Here is a 25,397-nt window from a genome sequence, read left to right on the forward strand (position 1 = left end):
ATGAAAGTTAAAGAGGAAAGCACAAAAGCAGGACTACAGCTGAACATCAAGAAGACTAAAGTAATGACAACAGAAGATTTATGTAACTTTAAAGTTGACAACGAGGACATTGAACTTGTCAAAGATTATCAATACCTTGGCACAGTCATTAACCAGAATGGAGACAATAGTCAAGAAATCAGAAGAAGGCTAGAACTGGGAAGGGCAGCTATGAGAGAACTAGAAAAGTCCTCAAATGCAAAGATGTATCACTGAACACTAAAGTCAGGATCATTCAGACCATGGTAGTCCCCATCTCTATGTATGGATGTGAAAGCTGGACAGTGAAAAAAGGGGGTAAGAGAAAAATCAACTCATTTGAAATGTGGTGTTGGAGGAGAGCTTTGCACATACCATGGACTGCGAAAAAGACAAATAATTGGGTGTTAGAACAAATTAAACCAGAACTATCATTATTTTATTTATTTATTTATTTAAGCTTATATACCGCCCGACTAGCAACAGCTCTCTGGGTGGTGAACATTAGAAGCTAAAATGATGAAACTGAGGTTATCATACTTAGGGCACACAATGAGAAGACATGATTCTCTAGAAAAGACCATAATGCTGGGAAAAACAAGAGTAGAAAAGGAGGAAGGCCAAACAAGAGATGGATTGATTCTATAAAGGAAGCCACAGACCTGAACTTACAAGATCTGAACAGGGTGGTTCACTACACAAGCTATTGGAGGTCGTTGATTCATAGGGTCACCATAAGCTGTAATTGACTTGAAGGCACATAACAACAAATATTGGCCCATCTAGCTCAGCACTGTCTACACTAACTGGCAGTGGCTCTCCAGAGTTCCAGGCAGGGGACATTCCCAGCCCTACCTAGAGATGCCGGGGATTGAACCTGGGGTCTTCTGTGTGCAAGGCAGATGCTCTGCCACTGAGCTATGGCCCTTGCCCTATGGCCCTTCAAGTCTACTTTGACCCTGATTAAGGATAGAAACACTTACTGTTGTGCCACTTCTGGTGCATCTCTGCCTCTCTTTTCTTAAAATGAGGTCACATGACACTAATCAAACTCCACCCCTTTTTACTCAAAAACCTGGTCATATCAGATTGAGTGGGGTTTTTTCCCAATTCAGCTTCAGACAGATTTCACAACTGATTGGTAGATCAATTCATTTGTCTTCCAGGTGCGGCCAATGGAAACAATTTGCTGCAGGCTCAGTCACAGACAATGCTTTGCTGTGGGCAGTCCTGAAAGGTCTGAAGGCTGCATTGGGGAAGGGAGGCATGCCCAGGCAGGGCAAAGTCACTTCAAAACGCAGCCACAAAAACCATTCTGACTAGAAGCAACTAGCGTGCCCACAGCCTAAGCTTAGAGGGGAAATTATATTTACCTTACTGAGTCTCCCTCTGGATCATAGGCAATTGCTGTTGTCACGAAGGAACCTACAGTTGCATTTTCATACCGATCCACTAGATGAGTGGTTTTGAGGAAAACTGGTGCTTCGTCCACATCTGTAACTGTAACTCTTAAGTAAGCAACTGAGCTTAAATTATACGCTATTCCAGCCACAAGAGGCTCAGGATTTCTGGCATTGATTGTAAGGTTATATGCTGGAGTTGTTTCAAAATCAAGAGCCTAGGAAAGGAGGAAGGGAAAACCCAGTTGGGTCAGCAGTAGTGGCTGGTATCCCCTCAAATAATTCATCCTTCTTGATACAGACCTGTGGCAATGGTTCCACTGCATGAGCTGAAATCCTTGCACTGATGGAACAAGTTATTATTATGTCCTAAAACAGGGCTGGATAGCCTGTTGCCCTCCAGATGTTCTTGACCTCCAGTTCCCATTAGTCCCAGCCATCATGGCCAATGGGAAGGGCTGATGGGAGCTGTAAGCTAGTCACATCTGGAGAGCCACAGGCTCCTCACCAATAGCTGAAAAAATTGATGCCAGGTACACAACCATGATAAGAGCATTCCACGGTCTTGCTGCCACTATAGAGAAGGCCCAATCCTCAGTCACAACTCACTCGACCTCAATAGGGTAAGTAGCCAGTAAGAGCCTCCTTTGATGACCTCAATGGATGGCCAGATTCTTAGCAATTCTTAGTAATGCCACCCCCCCCAAAAAAAATGTTAAGCTTTTTTTACTCATGATCTACCAGGAAAAGAAACAAAATGTATTCACCTTATTAATTTCAACATATCCTCTGTTTGTTTTTGGATCTGTCAGTATTGTAAAAGTATTATTGGGGTCTCCCTTTCCAATTATGTACACAATGTGAGAGCTTCCAGTGAATGGCTCATCAGCATCTGTGGCTTGAATCTCCAGTATGACCGTTCCTACTGGTTTGTCTTCTGGAAGAGTTAAAGAACCATACTAAAGGGAGAAAGAAGAAATGAAATCATCATCATCATCTGTATTTTTACTCACCTTTCACCAGAAGGTCCCAGAGTGGGTTACAGCAAATACTACTATGGGTAGTATTCAACTAAAAAGGTGCACCAGTGCAAGGGCAAGCACTAGTGCAATGGGATTTGCCCCCTCTCCTCCCCCTGTGTGTCCCTAGATCTGCTTTGGAGTGTTGGGGAAAACCCTAGAACAGATTTAGGGGGTGTACAGGGGGAGAAGAGGGGAAGACTGTTCCATTGCACAGAGATAAATTCTTGGGCTGATAGAACTACCTATTTAGCACTACCGTACGTTGAATACAACCCAATATAATTAAAAGTATTTTGAAAAAGCCACCCATAACACCCAAGACAATAATTCCATACAACACATTACAGGGAGGACACCAAAATCAGTTCTTCAGTTGCAAAGACAAGGGTAAAGAGATGTGCCTTCAGCATTTGCTGTACAATGAATTTTCCAGATGCACATTTATAGGGAAGGAATTCCACAACTTAGGGGCTGCCACAAAGAAAGCCCTCTCCAGGGCCACCATCCCCCAAACTTGTGAGGATGGCGGAACTACCAAGAAGGCCCCCCTCTGCTGATCTTAACACCCGAGAGGGTTTGTAGGGAAGATGATGGTCTCTAAGGTATTTGGGGTCTAAGTCATTCAGGGCTTCAAAGACCAATGTGAGCACCTTGAATTGGGCCCAAAAAGCAAACTGGCAACCAATGCAAATGTTTTAGAACAGCAGTTAGATGAGTTCTAAAAGAAACCCCAGCCAGTAATCCGGCCGCTGCATTTCAGACCAGTTGCAGGTTCTGAGTTGTCTTCAAGGGCAGCCCCATGTAGAGTACATTGCAATGTTCCTGTCTAGAAGTTAACAGAGCATGGAGTACTGTGGCCAAGTCATCTCTGTCCAAAAGGGGGCTTAGCTAGCAAACCAGCTGGAGCTGGAAATCAGCACTGCTAGCCACCTAGGCTATCTGAGCCTCCAGTGACAATGTTGGATTCAGGAGTACCCCCAAGCTCGGAACCTCTGATCTCTGCTCAAGCATGAGATGTTTTCTAGCTACTTCAAAAGCAAAAATAGTTAAAAGAATACTCACATCTGATTTTTCAAAGATTGGAATCCGATCATTTATATCAATGATATTTATCTGTACATCACACAGTGTTCGGAATACTGTTGGCAAAAGCATACAGCAGGATCAAATGCAAGCCATTCTGTATAGAACAGGAATGCTCAGACATTTCTGCCAAAATACTTCAAGCCTGCTTTCAACATCATAAAGCAATTAACGAGGAAGCCAATAATGCTAATGGCATTTCTAGAATTCTTTACAGCATTCAAAAATTCAGAATTGTGTATTATCAAGGAATATAGTCCTTACAACAGCTGTGCAGGATAAGTTACTATTGTTGCTGTATTTCAGGTGGAGAACTGAGGCTGAGAGAAAATAATTTGCTGAAGGGTTGCTGTAGCTTACCAGGACAGAGTGGGGGATGGGTAAAGCAGTGGGAAGTCCATGCAGTACAAATGCACAGGCAGAGCTGATCCATTGCTCCTGCCAGTGCATTTGCATTGCGCCAATCTCTCTGCTGACTCACCCCTCTCCCTCCTGGTAAGCCCCAGTAACCTACCTGCCAGGAAACTAGCATAGTGGCTCTGCCCCACCCAGTGAGCCATTTCTGCTTTAGGGGCAACCAGAGCTTGGAAAAGTTACTTTTTTTTGAACTACAACTCCCATCAGCCCAATCCAGTGGCCATGCTGGCTGGGGCTCATGGGAATTGTAGTTTTAAAAAAGTAACTTTTCCAAGCTCTGAGGGCAACTAAGGTTCAAACCAGAGGTGATATTAGCCAGATCCTTAAGACCCAGGATTGGGTTTCTCCTGATTTTTAAAAAATCTTTAATAAAAAAAAGCACCTCACAGCAACTGCACTGGAGGGTGGGGGGCAGATCCATATTGGGACTACAACAGAGGGGCAACTTTCTGTGGGAAAAGTGTGTGGGAAAGGATTAAAAACAACTTATGCCACAATCCAATAGGGATCCCCTGCCTCACCATCTGTTGTGAGTTTTGTTGTGGTCTTTTAAATAAAGAGGAGAATTCCATTCATGGGATTCAAAGTTGTGGCTAATGTTACAACCAAGTCTGGCCCCGGTTCCGCCTATTTGCCATCTGATTTGATCTCCTTTGAGGCTGCCTCTCTATCATGCTTGTATTTATGAATTCATTCTTCTTGCCTTTGGACAAAACCCTGTTTGTTTAAACTGGGTATTGTTTAATGTATTCTGTCATTTGTGTCATAATGTCCATTGTAATGTGTTTGATGGGGGAAAGTCATCTGTCTGGTCAAGTGAAGGTTGAGTTAACTGTTGAGTTAACTGTCACTGGAGGACCTTAACTGACAGCTGAGGAGAGGTTGGAGATAGAACTCTCAGTATGCAAAAGAAAGACAGAAGGTATGCCAATTGTGACTGGTAGTTGCAAGTTTAGAATTCTTAGTTAGACAGTGTGATTGGCTGGGGCTTGACTCCTCCCTCCTTGAAGTGAATATATGGCTGGGTTCTAGCCAGTCAGACTCAGTTTGTGTTGGTTGGTGGACAGCCAGAAGAAGAAAACAGCAGCAGAAGAAAGAAGACCTGAGTGGAAGACAGAGTGGCTTGGTGGCTGAAGACTTGCTGGGATAGCTGAATCACTTGACTTAGGCTAAAAAGACAAGGAAATAACCTGAGGGAGAAGTGAGAGGCAGTGTGGAATGCTAGGCTCTGGTGCCTGGTAAGCGAGCCAGAGGAAGATTTCTGGACAGGACAGCAAAAGAGACCTACACTTTAATAGGTCAGTAGGGACTGAAACAGAGACTTCAACAAAAGTCCTCAGTTACAGTGTTGGTGAGGCTTAACTGGGATTGAGTAAACACAAGTGCAATCCAGCAAAATAATTTTGACAGAGTAGTTAACTGCTACCTCAAAGCTGTCTTGGTATATGGAATAGTTATGTAAAATAAGCTGTAAATATTTAGGTAACGATAACAAGTTAGCAAAGTGTATATCCATTTAAAGAGACAATACTATATTAAACACATAGATTGTGCACAACATAATCTTATATTATAGTAGATTAACTGTATGTGACTGGCTTTGTACCATGCCTATATTCCACAGTTACCAGAATTATTCAAAATGTATAAGTGATATTAAATTGTGGTAGTGGAACAGATTTAGAAAAACCACTGGAGTGGCAAGTGGGTTTTGTTAAGAACCCCCCTTCTCTCCACACCTTCCGAGAAGCAAGTCAGCCTTCTGTGTAGACATGCCCCCTCCCTTTACAGTGGGCATGCTTAATCCACAAGTGTATCGCTGATTCACTTCACTTAGGATTTGCCCAGAAGATGCTACCTCTCTAAATCAGGATAGACATGCAAACTTCAGGCTTGTCAGATATACTTCGTTTTTTACAAGAAATCCAGGATCTACCAACCAGAGCCAGGTGGTTAGAATTAAAGAACAGGGTGGCTCTGAGTACCTTCTGTACCTCACCTTTTCTTTTCTTTACTAGGACAAAACTGAGCTCACAGTCCTTCCACACAAAAGTCTACCCTCCTGTTAAAAGTTAGCTGTCCTGCTTGCAAGCTTCCCATAGGCATCTGGTTGGCCACTGTGAGAATAGGATGCTGAACTAGAGGGCTTTCCGTATTTTCTTATTTACTCAGGCCTTTTCTAATGTTGGGGGGGTATCCTGTTCTGTTGCTGACTGTATTATTTTAATGATGGGATCTTTCTGGTGTACATTTTGCTGTTTTTGTTTGCTTTATCTGCAATATTTTATTGTATTTACTATGTCTGCTTTGTCTGAAATACTTGTAAATCATTTAGAGATTTTTCTGAAATGTGAAGTGGTATATAAATTACCTAAATAAATATTTTATTACAAAGAAAGCCAACAGAAAATTCAGTAGGAGCAACTGGTCTTTCCTATAATGCACCTATTTTTAAGATCTTGCACAGACTTTGTTCTAAAGAATCTAAACTGTCATGAAGAAGAGGGGGGTGTATGGAAATTTATGCATGGTATACTGACCTGGATCCACCACTTCCACCTTCAAAGAGTAATTAGAGGCTACCTGCATGTTTAATGCAGAGCTAAACAAGTTGACTATCCCAGTTCCTGATTCAATGCGGAACATATTGTCGAGAGGCACTTTGGGGCTCTGATCCACAATGTAGTACTGCAAGCGGGAATTAAGAGTGTTTGCCTGATCCCTGTCTGAAGCTTCAATAATTCCTATTAAATTTCCTGGTGGTGGCAGAGAAAATTGAAATTAGTCAAGCAGCCAAATTAGTCAAATGAAAACAAAGCAAGTTACCATGCAAGCCAGTGTATGCATCTACTTAGAGATAAGCCTCATTGACTTCAGTGAGGCTTACTCCCAGGTACGTATGTATAGGATTACAGCCTTGCAGTGCTAGTAAAAATATTTCAGGAACCAATCACAAGCAATTAATTGAGAAGGAAATAGCTAAACATAAAAGACAATATTTTCAATATGTACGACAAAGAGCCTGAAGTGGTTCCATAATTGTCACAGCTGCCAGTGGTGTAGACATGCAGGCAAGGGACCAATGCACCATGTATGCATCTAGGTACAGCTGTCCAAATCCAAAGTGATTGCACCTTTGCTTATAAGCCACTGGCATTGCGATTAAAGTCAACACACTTCAGCCATTTGGTTTCCAAAGGAGCTCTGTGTTAAATTTCCAGTATAGTGCCTTCTTACCTACAGGTTCATTCTCCTGAACTTCAAATTTAGTCAAAGCTTTGCCACACACAGGAGGATTGTCATTGATGTCTTCTACTGTGACATTAATAGTCAATGGGTAGGACAGTTGTATGTCTCCGTCTTCATCTTTTGCAATCACATAAAATGAATACTAAAATAGGAATATTGTGATTAGGAATTGCAACAATAGTAAAAGTTGATTTTAGTGCAGGGTTGGAGAACCTGTAGCTAGGGGTGGGGTAGGAGGAATTTGTCCCGTTCACATTTTAATCGAAGCCTTCCAGATTTGCACTTCCAGAATCAATGCATGATTCTATCCTTTGAAATTTGCAGTTCTCCAGCAACAAAAAATGTATACAAAAAAGCACACATAGGGGAAATTGTGCACAAAATGTGTACATTGGTGAAAATAATGTGCTGCACATTAGGGAGTACATTATAAAAATGCATTGTATTAGGGGAAATTGCTTGCCAAAATTGCAAGTTAGGAGAAATGCAAACAAAAATGTCTACAAATATTCAGGACATCTTTGAAAAAATTCTCAAACTGATGCAGAAATGAGTCGAACACAACTTTGGGTGGTATTTAATGCTAGCCCTACTCAGAGTAGACCTACTGAAGTTGACAGACATGACTAACTTAGCTCATTAATTTCAATGGGTTTTCGTTAATACAATCCTTAAGATTGGAAAAAAATGAGAGAAACCAAAATTGACATTCACCCAATCCTTCAGTTGTTGCTGGACTACAATTCCCATCGTTGCTAACTATTGGCTGTGGTGGCTAGGGCCGACTGGAGATGAAGTCCAAGAGCATCTACACATCCACAGATTCCCCATCCCTGATTTAGTGTAAAGTCAATGCAAACTACATCACCAAAGGGTAACATTAGAAGTAGCAACAGTGACATGTAGACATTTTGCTTCCCCATTCTTACTGTTTCTTTTTCTTCTCTGTCCAGTGGTTCAGTTACATAAACAGTCCCGTTACGGTCAACCATAAATGGGAGTTTAGTAGGTGGCCTCTCCTTCGGCTTGATTTCATATTTTGCACCTGGATCATTCCACTGTACCTGACATTTCAAAGAAGAGTAAAACAGCTGCTTTAAATTCTCCATATCTCCCTACCCAGCAACTGCACTCCTCAGATGGGGCATTGCTGAAAGTACCGCATGTCCCAGAAGTGCACTTAGCTTGTACTAGAAAATGAGCTCTTGGCGTTGCAGCTCCAGTCCTCTGGAATCAATAACCAGCTGAAATTAGACAGGTGCCTAGCATCATGATATTTAGGCACCTTCTGACAATGTTTTTGCTTAAGAAAGATTTCCCTGAAGTGTGATCCAGTCATTTAATTGTACAACTATAGTAATGGTTTTATTGTTTTTCAAGTTTGTAGAAATTATTTTAATTTGAATTTTTTAAATTTTATTTTATTTTTATCTTGTACACCATTCTGATGGCCTCAGGGTCAGTTTATACATTTGTAACATAATAATAATATTATTATGGTATTGAGATGTGATACCATCATATTTTTATGCTGATTTACTGCTTCAACACATAAATAGGTTTAAAATGCAAGCAGATCTGTTATAACCTTCTCCTATTCCGGCAGCAACATAAACCCAAGATCTGCCAGGATGAGCGGAGCTTGGAATGGGCAGATCTCCAGATGAAGTCCCTCATCCTGGCTCAGCCGCATATATGCCAGCATAAGTCCTCCATTCTGACTCAGCCACTGCTCAGCCAGCTTAGCCAAGGCTCAGCTGACTGAAATGCGGCTGGGATAATTCCTGGAAAAGGGGCATTCTGGGGGCACGGCAAGGGTGTGATGGGATACGGGGAGACTCATTCCTATGCCAAACTCTATTCAGCCCAGTCACATGACCCGGCAACCCAGTGAAAAATACACTGGCAAAAAGGGTGGTGTAAGTCAAACTCTATTTTAAAGGCTTGATTTTCCTCTGCCAGGCTTGGGTTAGCTCAGCCAACAATAGCCTTGCTCCTGAACAGAGTTTGGTACAAGAGTAAGTTGCACCAGCATAATTTAACCAGTGTAAATTATTCTGGCAGTTTGAATTGCTCTACCCTTTTATTGAAGATGCTTCTCTTCCACTTTTTGGCCCAAATTGCACCATAAAGAGGCTTACAAACATATAAAAACATAACAATATAATATAATATATTTTGCAACCCCTACCTGCTCATTGTATTGATGATTCAGTAGTAATGCCCATTCTTGGAATGCCCCCTCTAACAACTGCGACATAAAAGCAACTGCACATAAAGGTAATTCTGAGAGGGAAAGTCATAGAATCATAGAACAGCAGAGTCAGAAGGGGCCTATTAGGCCATCAAGTCCAACCCCCTGCTCAGTGCAGGTCAAGGGCTTACTGGGAGGAAGGGCGGGATAGAAATCTAATAAATAAATAAAATAAATAATAATAAGGGATCAGAAATTTTAGAAGTGCTAAGGACACAAGAAGAGCCTTGCTGGATCAGGCCAAGATCCCTCTAATCCAGCATCTTCTTGCCCACAGTGGCCAATAAGATCCCTCTAGGAAGTCCACAAGCAGGACGTGAAGGCAATAACCATCCACTGCTGCTGCTCTCCTTCAAATGGTATTTAGTGGCATATGAATATAGAGGCTCCATCATGACCACCAGTCTTTGTTAGACATACCCTCCATCAATCCTATTTCAAAGCCAATCTTTCCCAACCTGGTATGCTACAGATGTCTTGGGTGAAACTCCCATCAGCCCCAGACAACACGACCATGCTGGCTGGGGCCAATAAGAGTTGTAGTCCAAAACACCTGGAAAAGCCAGGTGGAGAATGGCTGGTCTAAGCTAATGACTGTAACTGTGCTGTGGGCAGTGAATTCCATATTACGTGTCAGGTGAATAAATACTTTATTTTATCTCCTGAATCTCTTCCCTTTGATTTTTAGCCCTCTTTGTGACCAGAGGAATAAGATTTTAGCTATATTATTATTATTATTATTATTATTATTATTATTATTATTATTATTATTATTATTATTATTATTATACCTCTTACTTGCCAAAATCATTGCAAAGCAGTTTACAAGTATAAAACCAATTATAAAAATATAGTTACATTCAACTTTGCTTTCTGCTCTGTCTCTCTGTTCAGCACTTTCTCTAGTGATCCAACCTTATTGCATATGAAACTGAAAGTCCAAGCACATCCAATGCACATTTAAATCATGTGACTTCCCCCAAAGAATCATGGGAACTATAGTTTTTTAAGATTGCTAGGAATTTGTAGCTCTGTGAGGGGGAAACCCTCACAGAGCTACAGGTTGCTTTGGGGGAAGTCATGTGTTTTAAATGTGCATTGGATGTGTTTTAAATGTATGGTGTGGATCTGCCCTCACTCTTTGGATGATTTATTCAGTTCCTGAGCTTGCTGGTCATTTCAAGATCTTACTCGAGTGATGCTCATGGGGTGGGGCTCCGTAGAGTTCTCCTTGATCTTTACTAGTGGAGGAGACTTCCAGAGGTTTTCTGTCACAGTGACAAACACATCAGCTTCACTGGCAAAGGAATTCACTGACTGTCCCGCCATATCCTTTACTCTCACAGCAATAGTATAAGTGATCTCATCAGCTGGATTTAGAGAACGAGCTCCTGGAAATCAGAGAATAAATGAAAACAATTGCCATTATTTAACTGGTGCTGACATTCTCTTGATAAAGCCCCTGTGCAAATGTAACATTGCAAATGTTGCAAGTAACAGCTTCCAAAGTAGGAATAACAATGGCTTTAAAAGTAAAAAACAGAAACATGCACTTTCCTTCTGGACTCCAGAGCAAATTCCCTCTCTCTTTCCATTGCACCATTAACCACGGCTTAGCTATACATCAGTACTAGTTACCATACTGTCTACTTTAGATTTTTTTCTCTTGCTCTCTCTCTCTCCCCCCCTTTGTTTGCTAGTGTATCCATGATACTCATTCCTTGCAAACCATGGTCTACCAGTCAAGGAGAAGGCACACTCCCTTAGGAATGGGGGAGAAATCCCATCAATTCGCATTGCACACTTCCTCTTACTCTCTCCTTCCCTCTCTGGCATGAATTCCTCTCTCGCATCCTTCACTGGTGTTTGTTTTATTTTATTTTAAAATTATAACCTACCTTACCTACAAAATAGTTCAAGATGGCTCCCAACATATAAGAAAAATGATAAAATTCAAATTGACAGTACAAATTCACCTTGAAACACTGAGATTAAAAATATATTGAATAAAAGCCATACGGAAATGGAATCAATTACCTAGAGAGGTAGTGGGCTCTCCGACACTGGAGGCATTCAAGAGGCAGTTGGACAGCCATCTGTCGGGAATGCTTTGATTTGGATACCTGCATTGAGCAGGGGGTTGGACTTGATGGCCTGATAGGCCCCTTCCAACTCTGCTATTCTATGATTCTATGAAATGCATATTCCATACAAACAGCAGGGAAAAATAATACCTGGGTAAAGTAATCCAAGCCCTCCCTTATGAAGGGCTGGGGAGGAGGGTTGGCTTAGGTGGAGATGTCCTCTGCCCAGCTATTCCAGCTAAGTTGATCTCCTGCTACCTACCGAACATGGCCGAACCTACCTACTGCTGGGGGGGGGGAGTTAGGATTGCATCCTAAAACTAGATTGAATGTGTGGCCTATGCAAAAGGCTTCTTAAAAAGAAAGGTCTTTTCCATATGGTTGAATGCAATTAGAGATGGAGCAAGACAAGCTTTGTTTAGGAGGGATATCAGATCCTTCGTATGGCTACTGAGAAGGCCCTCTTTCCCTCTTCCTGATAAGACAGACCACTGGGATGGCTGGAACACTTAAGAGGGCCTCTGCATATGACTTTAGCATGCAGCCAGGTTCATATGGGAGGGCAAGGCAGTCTTTCAGATAACCTGGTCCCAAACCATCAAGGGCTTTAAATGTAATCAGCTGAGCATCCAGGGATAAGGATAAGTTCAGAAGCATCCCCAGACTGCTTGCATTTTTAAGGGGAGTGCAATCCTATTCGACACTGGTCGAATTTCTATTCCCAGATAAGCATTTCAACTGATCAGCAGCACCTATGTCTTGTCAGGATTAAGTCTCAATTTGTTTGCTCACATCCAGTCCATCACCACCTCTAGTAAAATTTTAGAGCTTCAACAACCTCCATGGATTGGAAAGCAGAGATAGGGTTCAGTGTCATCCACATATTGGTGATGCCACACTCCAGATCTTCAGATAACTTCTACCAGTGGTTTCAGTTAGATGTTAAACAGCATAAGGGACAGAATAGTAGATTGAGGGGTACCATAAACGTATTGCCAAGGTGAAGAATAACAGTCCCACAACACCATCTTCTTGGGACCAAACTTCTAAGAAGGTCCAGAACCATCATAACACTGTGGTCTCAAGTCATATCCCAGCCAGGTGGCCCAGAAGGATAACATGCTGGCAGAACCAACAGCCATGCATTTCCCCTGTTCAGTTCCCGGCATCAATCATCCACCAACAAACAAGGCTGGTTTCATATCAAAACCAGGACTGAAGATGGATAGATAATCCATATAAACCAGAAAAACCTTGAGCTATGAACCAACTACACATTAAAAGATCTTGCCCAAAAGATGTTTGAAACTGATTGGAAATTCTTCATTATGGTGGTGGAACTAAAAACTGTTTTTTCCAGCAGTAGTCTAACTACTGCCTTTTTAAATAATGCTCAGACCATACCTTCCCGCAAGGAAGCATCAATCACTCCCACCATCCATTTGACAAGTCCACTTTGGCACCTTGTAAAAGCCAAGAAGGGCAAGGATCAAAAACACAACTGTTTAGTATTTCCTTTGTAACCATGATGCAAATCCATTTGAAACTGATTTCAAATGATGGTTTGTGAAGGAACCAGAATTAGCATAAACTATGGTTAGCATCACTGCACTTGTAAAACTCAACTATGGCTAATACTGGCAAGGGAAGAGAGGAGAAATTCAGTCCAAAGAGGACAGGAGAGGAGAGGAGAGGACAGGAGAGGACAGGAGAGGACAGGAGAGGAGAGGAGAGGAGAGGAGAGGAGGGAGAGAGGGAGGGAGGGATGCAAGTTTCTAAGTCTGTCTCCAGCTTTGCAAGCCAGAATTTACATGGATCTTTCATTACATCTGTATGGAACTAGTGTCTGGGGGGTGTCTTTTTCTGGCTTCTTACATTTCATGGATAAGGAGGACAGCACAGTTAAGTAAGGGCTTATCCAAACGGAGCGGGATAATCCACGGTTTCCATATTCGGTTTGTCATCTGATAGTCCTCACTTTGCTTTTTAGTTCGCTCTTTCCCAATTAAAAAAAACGCTTTCTTGCACCCGCACACATAGCGGTAAGAACCCTACATTCTTTTTGCTTTTTCCAAGCTCCGCCTCTAAAACCTCCCCCTATCAACCAATTGGTCAGCAAAAAAATGACGTATGCTCCTCTCCCCCTTTGCAATGAAGCACAATATGGCTGTAAAGGAGTTCTCGCCTCGGAAGGAAACGCTGCTGGTCGGTTTCACGCCTGCCTTGTTTGTATTTGCGATATTATGCTTAAATGAATGTATGCTTTTCTGCCTTTATTGATATTTAAGGAGATACACACGCTGGCAATTGCACTTATTTCTCCAAAAAAGCAAGAAACGTGTCACCCCCCCCTTCTCCCTTTCCTTCCCATGGAGAATGAAATTGACAAAGCTTTCCGGAGCAGGCTTGAAACTGACCAGAAGCCCTTTTCTTGTTTGTATTTGCGATATTACACTTAAACCATTGTATGCTTTTCTGATTTGAAGCAAAAATCCCAGCAAGTAGAATGAAATTGACAAAGCTTTTGGGAGGCAGGCTGAAACTGACCACTTGCTGTGCATTGCAGATCTCACTCAGAGCAGCACCCAGTTTGCAGGCTGGCAAAAAATTAAATGCATCTGCGCAGTAGTTGCAGACACACACCCCCAACACCCCACCATTGCGATGATTGGTTCAATTTTCCCGGACTTATTCTCGCACATGCGCAAAAGTGCAGATACGTGATTGGCTGGAATGAGGAGAAGGGGCAAGGGGAAACGCCCAAGAACCGCCCATCAGCTGTAAAGTCCGCGGTATTGCATCCTAACTCCTGAAGGCACAGCGGATGATTCCCGATTTTAAACAGCAAATAGCATTTTTGCCGATATTGCAAGGAGCGGATTTAACCCATGAAAATGCATAACAGCGCGAGACGTCATTTGGACGACCGAAAAATAATGAACACACATAGTGAGCATGTCACACATTTTGCAGTCATCTGGATGAGCCCTATGAGTAGCTAAGCATTCGATCTCACATTTACTAAAAATATAGGATGTTTTGCTATTGGTTTTACTGAGAATTCACTCAGCAGTTTAAGGCACATTTGCAAAGCTGCTGTTTCCCCTCAAAAATAAAACATTTAGAAATGTGAAACAGTGACAGACTTGACAGCGTTATGTTATTAACTAAATCTGGATTGTCCTTTTGACAGTGTCTCTGTGGATGATGTACCATATTATTTTACTGAAAATTATCGCTGTGATTTGAAATATATTTTAAGATCCACTTCTTGAGGAGAAAGCCAACTGGTCTGATTTGCAAAAAATTGATTTCTTGTTAGCTTCTAGTAATAATACAACTCTTTTAGCAGTGGCAAGATTTGCCAAAGCAAGAGCCAAATTTTCTGTTCATTAATATGTTACACAATTAAGATTTTATGTTATTAATATTTTTATAATTATTGTTAAATGCTTTTTGTTGTAACCTGTGGTTAACACATTAAAGACTAATGAATTAAGGCTAGCCCAGACTTTTCAAGACAGGCTGCTTAGTTATTTTGAACTTGGTTCCAGTGAGGGTAGACTTGCCTACCAGCAAGAGTTGTGGAAATTGCTCCTGTGATGTTGTTAATTTGGAAAAGCATCTGGTTATAAGGGTCGGGAAAATGTTTAATAATGCTGTAGCTCAGCTGCGCATGTGGAGTGTTGGGATCATCACGATCAGAAGCAGTAACATATATGAAGGGTTTTCCTGTTTGAATGTAAAAAGAAAAAGAAAAACACATTAAAAAGATGGAAACAGAAGGAGTCATTCTCTGTTGAAAGCTGAGTGTCATCCATGACTTCCTGGTTTAAGGAAACCAGGCAACCTCTTCAGAACTAGGCAATGCCTTCAGAACAATAGGGCAGTCATAATTTAGGCAACTAAAAGCAAGGTTCCTGGGCTCATAAAATGGAAACATCAGCAACAGGCCTTCTTGGCTTTAGCCTTTCTAGCACCCTAGGTAAAAATATAATAACAACCTTTCACACTGGGACTTTTAACTTTCTGGGCTTCATGGTTACTGTTTACCTACTCTGCATTAGCCTTCTTATTTTATGTCCTTTGAATCTCCATTTCTTCAGCTTTCGGGGTCACATTCCCAGCTGCTCCCTCTACAGTGCCCAGAGGGGGAGAAAAAAGGATGTGGGATGGTTAGACCAGACTCGATGATATACACCTGAAAAGATGCAGGAGAGTATATCACCCCAGCCTGGTCTGAGAGCCACTCCCCAGCCAAGACTCCAGACAGGCAATCTCTTCCTTAGTACATGCTCCACATAACTGAAACATGTATGCATGCAGTGGGGAGAATCATGAGGTTGGGGCTCCTGTGATATCTCCACTGCAGCTGTATGCAGAGTGAAGCCCAGGAAGCTTCTAGCCTCTTCAGTAATGAAATAGCTACATGAAATGTTCAGTTCTTCCACTGAACATTTTTTATCAGTGTCCCAAGCCATTCAACAAAATACACCAAGTGGACACAGCTTGACCATCACAGTTTTACGTTACTTTTAATGGTGTATTTGTTAAACATCCTGAGCCTCTAGGAGGCCTAAGTATACACTCAAATAAATATGGGGAGAAGGCAGGGAATACCTGGGCGGGAGTGTTGCCTCACTGATGCAAAGTATGTTTTCTGACCAAATTGGGGAGGGTTGTCATTGACATCTTTCACATTTATAGTGATAGAATACGGGCCTCTCACTCTCTGCCCATTTGCATTCAGACCTTCCACCTAATTTAGGGGAGGTAGAGAAAAAAGATGTATTAAAACAAGGTCAATCAGTAAGTCAGTTAATTGTTTCCTTCCATGCTTGAGTTAGTGAGTTACAGCACAATCCAAACCCAAGATCCTCCAGGATGAGCAGAGTTTGAAGTTGGTGGATCTTAGGTTGTCCTGGCAGAGCCATGGCTCAGCTGGGGCTACACCAGCATAACTCCCTCATCCCGGCTGAGCTGGGGCTATGCTGGTTCAGCCGGGGCTCAGCTGATGGAACTTACACTGGGGTAAGGCCCCAAAAAGGGGTGTTCCAGAGGCATGAGATGGCAAGGAGAGACTTTGACCTATTCCAATCCCTATGGGATGAGTTCTCAACATGGCTGGTAGTTCAGCCAGCAGTAATCCCTCCCAGAAACTCCTGAACAGAGTTTCGAATTGGGGCAACTTACACTGGCCCAAGTTACACTGGCTTCCTATAGTTAAGATTACAGTAATACCTCAGTTAACAAAGTAGATGCATTCCTGGACATTACTTCTTTAACAGAAACTTTGGTACCAGAAGTAGGAATAACATGGAAAGAAGAGGGATAGGTTTTATACCTGCTCATAGATGGTGGGGACAGCTTCAAGAAGCTATAAAGGGTGCCTACCCAGGACCCACCCACTCCCACTCCTTCTTCTCCTCTGAATCCTATTGGATCCTTCCCTCCCCAGCCCTGGGAGAAAGCAAGAGATCTCTTTAATGCAAAGCAAAGGCACAGGCTTATCAGTTTATTGATAGCAAAGCAAAGACAGGCTGGTCAGTTTCACTTTAAAGCAAAGGCACAGGCTTGAAAGTTTATCCATAGCAAAGCAAAGCTAGTCAGTTTCACCTTTTAAAAAGGCTTCTTAAAAGGAGCTTGGTTCCTGGAGGATTGGTTAACTAAAGTATCACTGTACTCTGTTAGGGAGTGAGTTAAGGTGGAACTGCATATTATGGGTAATATGAAAATTCCATTGTGGTTTCTCCACCTCTGCTTCATAGTGACAAAGAAACACCAACTCCATGGTGGTGGTTGTTTTTTTAAAGTCCAACCTTCCTTACATCCAACCCTGCCTTCTCCTCAGTGGCTGAGGCTGTGGCAGTAAACACAGAGACCATCAAGCTTGATAGGCATGGATTTGTTTTGGGAGGGGAGGAATTGGCATGCACTGAGCATATAGCACTGAGCACTGAGCATATAGCACTGTGTTGCATTCTGCTTCCCTGTCTGTGTCACACAACCTTTAATAGTGTTTGTTATTTGTGGCAGGAAACCAAAGCAACTCCAGAAAGGGTCAGATTAAAAAAAAAGCAACAGGGTTGCACTTCCTCCATCTTTCTCTCGATAATGGTCATTCATCAGAGCAGCCGAAGTCCTGAACCCAGGCCTGAACCTGGACTGGAATGGGTCCAGATAATCAATATCCCCCAAGAGTGCCTGCCCCTGAGTCACCACGACTCTTTTGATTAACCTCCCCAAAATGCTGGTGGTGATTAGTGACTGTGCAGTAATTGTCATTAACCAATGGGTCCAAGGGAATGGACCATCATCTCTTTAAGGGCAGCAGGCACCACTCCTTCACATGCTAAGACACATTAACTACACCCTGGACCCACTTGGTCACAACACCCCAGGCAAGGTCTAATCGCCCAAGAAGAGCAAGAATCAAGAGAGCATATAGTTAGCTGCAGTAACTACAGAAACTGATCCCACAAAGTCAGGCCAGACAGTGCACTGAATGCCTCCATTCGCTCTAGCACAATATTGGTTCTAAAGGGAAGGGCCATACATCAGTGGTAGACCATCCACCTTGCATGCAAACAGATCCAGGTTCAGTCCCTGGCATCTCTAGGTAGGGTTGGGTATGTCCCCTCTCTGAAGTCCTGGGAAGCCACTGCTAGTCAGTGTAAACAGTAATGAGAGAGATTGATCAACAGTCTGACTCAATATAGGGTAGCTTCCTGTGTTCCTAAAACCATTGTGATGGATTAGTGTTGTTTGAGATAGATTTATTTTTCTTATTTTGTTTTATTTTATTTTTGCTTTTATGGCTCGCTTCTATTAATGATTGTATGGTTATAGTTGCAATTTTTTATATATATAAGCCACCTTGAGAGGGCTTATCCCCTTACAGTTAGCCTAGAGAAATTTAAATAGAATAATAACAAACACTTCTTATATCTTGGGTTTACCTGTAGCCTGTAGACATTTTTGGTTTCCCAGTCTAGAGACCCATTAAGATACAGAATGCCATCTTTGGGGCGAATACATACAATGCCGTCGGTCTCTCCAGTTAGTCTCAAGCTGTCCGTAGGAAAGTGAAATGTAAACTAGTACACAGAAAAAGAAACAAATCAGAATTCCACTTCCTCCTCCTTCTGTCAGTATTCTGTTTCAGAAGTAGTAATATTAAACACGTTTGATTATTTTCCACATTTGTTAAAAAGGAAAGTGAAGAGTCAATACATCAGATTACCCGATGTACATACTGCACTCCCAGTCTGCCTTCTTGAACAGAAAAAGTCTTGTCCTCCAGAGGCCCAGTTAAGTCATCTGTACTTTGGCAAAAAGTCTGCAGGAAATAAAAGATATTGCTACAGATTATTAATATCGTCCATATTCATTCATTGCAATTAGAAATGGCAGAGAAATTCAATTTAGTTTGCACTTAAACCTGAATCTATCAAATTTGCATTATCCAGAATAATATGAGAACCAAAACACAGCAATTCTTCAAAAGCTGCACTTATTCCAATTTTGCAATGCAGTTCTCCCACCTAAGAAATGATTACAAAAATACATACATTAGGAGTAAGTATAAATAACAAGACCCTCCGTGGCGCAGAGTGGTAAGCGGCAGTAACGCAGCGGAAGCTCTGCTCACGGCCGGAGTTCAATTCCAACGGAAGGAGGAAGTCGAATCTCCGGTAAAAGGGGTTGAGATCCACTCAGCCTTCCATCCATCCGTGGTCGGTAAAATGAGTACCCGTCATATGCTGGGGGGTAAAGAAAGGCCAGGGAAGGAACTGGCAATCCCACCCCATATATACGGTCTGCCTAGTAAACGTCGCAAGACGTCACCCTAAGAGTCGGAAACGACTCGCCCTATAAGTGTGGGGACACCTTTACTTTTATAAATAAAAATGAATCTGTTAGAGAAAATAAAATATAAAATTACATTATATTAGGGGAAATTGCTTGCAAAAATGTGTACATTAGTCAAAACTGTAGACAAAAATGTTTTTATTAGAAGAAATCTTCATTAAAAGGATGAGGAATTTTCATGAAGATTTTTTTTGAAGTAGCAAATTGCTGCAGAAATGTGAAGAACTACATTTCAGTTTGGAAAAATAAGAAAAAGAGAACCAAAACTGATAGTTCTTTCCATCACTAATTGCAATGAAACTTTGATCCTCCTTTCAGTTCAGAATAATTGTAATTCTCTGCAATTGTTGTAGAAACGGTGGCATTGCTTTGTGGGGTGGAAATGAATTTTCTTCTTATAGCATTTGATAGATACCATGCAATAATATCTAATATTTGACAGTAACAGATTTTCTCGATTTTCATACATGAAGTGTGCCAAAGTCAAAACAATCAAGAGATGCCAACATCCAAGTGCATTTGAATTTTAGGTTTTTGAGTTTTAAAAAAATCTGAATTTGCTTTGACATTCCCCATACAAAAATGGTGAAAAGGAAAAATTGGCATATTGTGAACATCTGTAAACTTCTTAGCACTGCTTAGAACAACGAGGCCTGTATAACGGGAAGAAAAGCTGCAATCCTATAAATGCTTACTTGGAAGCAGGTTCCATCAAACTCATGAAATGCATGCTTGGATCTGAAAGGTTGAGGACTACTGCCCTAACAGATGGGCAGTTGTTATGCATAAACTCTCAAGCAGCTTGCATGCTAGGAGTTTAAAATCCAGAATCACCATCCCTTTTTCACTCATTTTTTATGGAGCATACAGACAACAAAGTCATCCAACTGTTGCTCTTGTGCTTTCCCCCCTTCTTCTTCTGTTCCTTTTAGGATTCCATTTATTCCACCTTTTAAAGAAAATTATGAAAGAGCAGCACAACCTTGATAGGCGTGGATCATCTTAGCTATGGCTAGGGATGGGGGAGAAATTTGATGCAGTTTGCATTTAAATCCAAATCTATCAAATTCTCCCTATCCAAACAATATGAGAATTGATACGCAGTCATCCTTCAAAATTCACACTTATCCAAACTTTACAGTGCAGTTTTCCAACCAACCAATGTTCACAAAAATCAATATATTAGTAGAAATTCCAGAATGCTGATGAATTTTCATGCACACTTTAAAAAAAATAGTGCAAATTGCTGCAGAAATGTGGAGAAGTAAATTTAAGATTGGAAAAATTAGACATGGAGAAAACCAATTGCCAGTGTTTTGAGGAGGCATGATGTAGTACTAAAGGGAACTTGAATTACCCTGATATCTGTTGGGAGACAAATTCTGCCAAACACGGCCTTCCAATAAATTCCTGACTTGTACTGGAGAGAACTTTCTCCTACAGAAAGTGGAGAAAGCAACTAGACGATCAGCTATCCTTAACCTGATTCTAATCAATTGAGACGACTTGGTGAATGAAGTGGCAGTTATGGGAACTTTGGGGGAAAGGGAGCATGCTGTATTTTTCTTGATTTTAAAGGAAGCAGAAACTGAGAGTAGCCAGACGTGTACCCTGGACTTCAGGAAACCTATTTTAATAAACACAGAACAATGGTAACGTTCGATGGCGAGCAACCCTAATAAAGGGCCCAAAATGGGTGGGTGTTTCTAAAAAAAGAAATTCTAAAGGCACAATTCCAAAAATTCCAACAAGGAAAAAAGGTGAAAGGCAGAAGAAGAAGCCAGTGTGGCTTCATAAAAAGCTTAGAGATGACCTGAAAACAAAAAAGGACACATACATGAAGTGGAAGGAAGGTCAGACCATGAAGGAAGAGTACAGACAGGTAGCACGGAATTGCAGGGATGGCGTCAGGGAGGCTAAAGCTGAGAATGAGCTGGGGTTAGCGAGAGATGTTAAAAGCAACAAAAAAAGCTTTCTGCAGCTACATCCATAGTAAAAGACAGAGAAAAGAAATGTTGGTACAGCTACTCAAAGAGGATGGCAAAATGACAACAGATGACAAAGAAAAGGCAGAAGTGCTCAATTCCTACTTTGGCTCAGTCTTCTCCCAAAATAGGGTCTATGACTCTCCTGGTAAACGTGAAGATGAAGGGACATGATTGCTGCTTGAAACTGATAGACAAATGGTCAAGGAATACCTAATCACTTTGAACGAATCTGCAGGGCCCAATGAGCTGCATCCTAGAGTGTTTAAGAAACTGGCTAAAGAACTCTCAGAACCATTATCTCTGCAAAATCATGGAGGATGGGTGAAGTGCCGGATGACTGGAGGAGGGCTAATGTTGTCCCTATCTTCAAAAAGGGCAAAAAGGAGGAACCAGGGAAATACAGACCAATCAGTCTGACTGCCATCAATCCCTGGGAAAATTCTGGAGCAGATTATAAAGCAGTTAATCTGTAAGCACCTTGAAAACAATACAGTGATTACTAGAAGCCAACATGGATTTAGTGATTTTATCTAATCCCCCCCAAATCATATTCTTTTATTTTGTTATTTCAACATTACAATTGGTAACAAATTAATTTTTAAAAGAAAAGAAAAGAAAAAAGTTAAAAAGAAAAAAGAAAAAAAACAGAGCTAAATTAAATTGATCTGCAAACTATAAATTACAATCAGGAGTGGGTAAAAAAAATAACTCCATGTACATACTCAAAAGATTTTTTCCATCTTATTCATTTAGAATATTACATGTGTGCTAAATTACTATACCAATTTATTTCATGTATTCAGGGAATCAGACTAATCTCAATTTTTGATTGGGTAACCTTCCTGGTACACTGTGGGAATGCTGTGGACATAATATATCTCAGCTTCAGCAAAGCTTTTGACCAAGTGCCCCATGATACTCTGATTAGCTTGATGGAACAATTATCAGGTGGATCCACAGTTGGCTCCAGAATCGTACTCAGAGAGTGTTTATCAATGGTTCCTTCTCAAATTGGGCAGAAGTAACAAGTGGGGTACCACAGGGCTCAGTCCTTGGCCCAGTGCTCTTCAACATTTTTATTAATGACTTGGATGAGGAGGTGCAGGGAATGTTTATCAGAATTGCAAATTGGGAGGGATAGCTAATACTTTGGAAGACAGAAAAACTTCAAAGGAATCTTGATAGGCTGGAGCATTGGGCTGAAAACAACAGAATTAAATTTAATAGGGATAGTGCAAAGTTCTACACCTAGGAAAAAGAAACCAAGTGCACAGTTATAATATGAGGGATACTTGGTTCAGCAATACTACATGTGAGAAGGATCTTGGGATTGCTGATGATCACAAGCTGAATATGAGCCAACAGTGAGATGTGACTGCAAACCAGGCAAATTCTATTTTAGGCAGCATTAACAGAAGTAAAGTTTCCAAATAATAATAATAATAATAAACTTTAATTTATAGGCCACCTATCTGGCCAATGGCCACTCTAGGTGGCGTACAATAAAGCACGATAAAATACATGGTAAAATATGATACAATAAAAACAATATAACCAGTACAGCACAATGCAAAATTACAATATTTAGTAAAGTTGTCAGTAATACAATTCTGAAGCTAGTTCACCTTAGAAGTCTCAAGTTCATAAAGGCCTGATGGAAAAGCCAAGTCTTCAGGCCTCAGCGAAATATATATAAGGAAGGGGCATGTCGAAGATCTATTGGGAGGGAGTTCCAAATCGTGGGGGCCGCCACAGAGAAGGCCCTCTCCCGAGTCCTCACCAACCCAATCACTTTAGTTGACGGAACTGAGAGGAGGCCCTGAGTGGCAGATCTTGTAGGGCGGCACAATTTATGAGGTTGGATCATGTGAAGTACTAGCTCCCCTTTATTCAGCACTGGTTAGGCCTCATCTTGAGTACTGCATCCAGTTCTGGACACCACACTTAAAGATGCAGACAAACTGGAACAGGTCAGAGGAGGGCAACAAGGATGATGAGGGGACTGGAAACAAAGCCCTATAAAGAGAGACTGAAAGAACTGGACATATTTAGCCTTGAGAAGAGAAGACTGGGTAGAGATATGATTACACTCTTCAAGTACTTGAAAAGTTGCCACACAGAGGAGGGCAAGGATCTCTTCTCGATCATCCCAGAGTGCAGATCACGGAATAATGGGCTCAAGCTGCAGGAAGCCAGAACTGGCTGAACTTCAGGAAAAACTTTCTAACTGTTAGAGTGGTACGACAATGGAGCCAATTACTTAGGGAGGTGGTGGGCTCTCCAACACTGGAGGCATTCAAGAGGCAGCTGGACATCCACCTGTTGAAGTATGCTTTGATTTGGATTCCTGCATTGAGTGGGGGCTTGGACTCAATGGCTTTATAGGCCCCTTCCAACTCTGCTATTCCATGGTTCTATTTATCAAAATTAGTAGATCCTTCAAAACCTAGTTATGGCTGACTCCACACTGAGCACTTCATGTGGAATACCCATGCTTCAATTACCCCCTTTTTGCAGGGCATCTGTACAAGAGCTCTAACAAAACATGCCCCTCTTGTTTATTCCTGTTCAGCCCCTGCCCACCCCCTGCACTCCATAACTCAAAAAGTTCAGGTTTTTTAACTTAACAGAATTGCTGTGCATTTTCTTCAGGTGTAGATGATCCATCCCATTGCCTTTCCAGTTGGATTATGTCCTGTATAGATTGTTAAGCCATTTTCTAGTTTGGCTGTTCCTTCTCTATGGTCTGTCTCTCTTCTCTAGGAATAAACTCTGCCACATGAACTCTTCCCTTTCCAAATAGCACTGACTTCATATCTTTTTATTCTTCCCCACCCCCCAATTGCAGAGGAGCAATCATAATCAATAGTCCAATGAGGGGCTCCATCACACATACACAATGGTATTGATGTAAATTGCCCCCTCCCAGTATTTAAGCTGGGGAAAGGCAGACTGCCCCCTTGTATACCGGGAGTTTGAAAACTGGAAGCTAAGTTGCTATTCTATTTCCAGTTTAAAGCAGAAGAGCAGTGATTGGGCACCACCAAATCATCTACATCTGAAAGCACCCTTCGTCAAGGGATTGTCATTAATTGTAAATGATGTGAAACTACAGAACATTTGTGAGTGGGTGGAATGACTCAAGTTCTATAGTCCTTTAAAATGTTGCACTTGCACATGCTGTCCAAAGGTTGATTCCCCCACCTAGGATCTTATCAGAGCTCCTGTAAAGGTAATAGACATTGTAGATAGGGATGGAAAGATCTATCAGTTTCAGCGCTCTCAGGTTCCCACTTTTCCCATCTTAAATTTGGTTCTCTACATTTCTGCAGCAATTTGCAATTTTAAAAAAATCATCAAAATTCTCCACCATATTAGTCAGAATATCTTCTAATAAACACATTTTTGTATGCAGTTTTGACAAATGTACATATTTTTGCAAGCAATTTCTCACCATATAATGCATTTTTGTATATTATTTTCACTCACACATCCATTTTTATGCATACTTTTTCCTACCATATGCATTTTTGTAAACATTGTTTGGTTGGCGAACTGTATAGCAAAATTTGAATAACTATGATTTCAAAGGATGGCTGTGTTTTGGTTCTCATATTATTTTGGAAAGTGCGAATTTGATATATTTGGCTTGAAATGCAAACTGAATCAAATTTTTCACCCATCCCTATTGTAGACAGAATAGCCCACATCTAACACACAGTGGTATTCAACTAATGTGTTCTGTCAGTGCAAGGATTTCCTTTTGCACAATGCGACTCTCCCCTGCACATCCAATATCCTCCCCAGATATCCTCCAGAGGGTTGAACAGATTTAGGGAGTATGCTGTGGGAGAAGAGCGGGAGAGTGTTCCATTGAGCAGAGATCTTGGCAATGATGGTACGTTCACATAGTGCTGTGTTGGATACAACCCACTGTGTTCTGATGACATTTTTTTTCTACTTTCATTTTTTAAAGAATGAGTGCTTTAAAAAGAAGTACCATCCTCTGT

General features: G+C 41.4%; 1 protein-coding gene across 1 annotated transcript in view; it reads right to left on the bottom strand.

Moving 5' to 3' along the window:
• The window catches only part of CDH17 (cadherin 17), a 55,613-nt gene that overhangs the window by 14,525 nt on the left and 15,691 nt on the right, over window positions 1-25,397 (bottom strand). Inside the window, exons 4-14 of the mRNA XM_061607319.1 lie at window positions 18,771-18,866; window positions 18,487-18,624; window positions 16,148-16,286; window positions 15,101-15,259; window positions 10,635-10,834; window positions 8,119-8,253; window positions 7,178-7,331; window positions 6,481-6,696; window positions 3,503-3,579; window positions 2,186-2,377; window positions 1,392-1,636 (exon numbers count right to left, since the gene is read on the bottom strand). Coding sequence (XP_061463303.1) covers window positions 1,392-1,636; window positions 2,186-2,377; window positions 3,503-3,579; window positions 6,481-6,696; window positions 7,178-7,331; window positions 8,119-8,253; window positions 10,635-10,834; window positions 15,101-15,259; window positions 16,148-16,286; window positions 18,487-18,624; window positions 18,771-18,866 — 1,751 coding nt within the window. The remainder of the gene's footprint in view (window positions 1-1,391; window positions 1,637-2,185; window positions 2,378-3,502; window positions 3,580-6,480; window positions 6,697-7,177; window positions 7,332-8,118; window positions 8,254-10,634; window positions 10,835-15,100; window positions 15,260-16,147; window positions 16,287-18,486; window positions 18,625-18,770; window positions 18,867-25,397) is intronic.

Source organism: Rhineura floridana, chromosome 1 (genome assembly GCF_030035675.1).
Source record: "Rhineura floridana isolate rRhiFlo1 chromosome 1, rRhiFlo1.hap2, whole genome shotgun sequence".
Taxonomy (NCBI): Eukaryota; Metazoa; Chordata; class Lepidosauria; order Squamata; family Rhineuridae; genus Rhineura; species Rhineura floridana.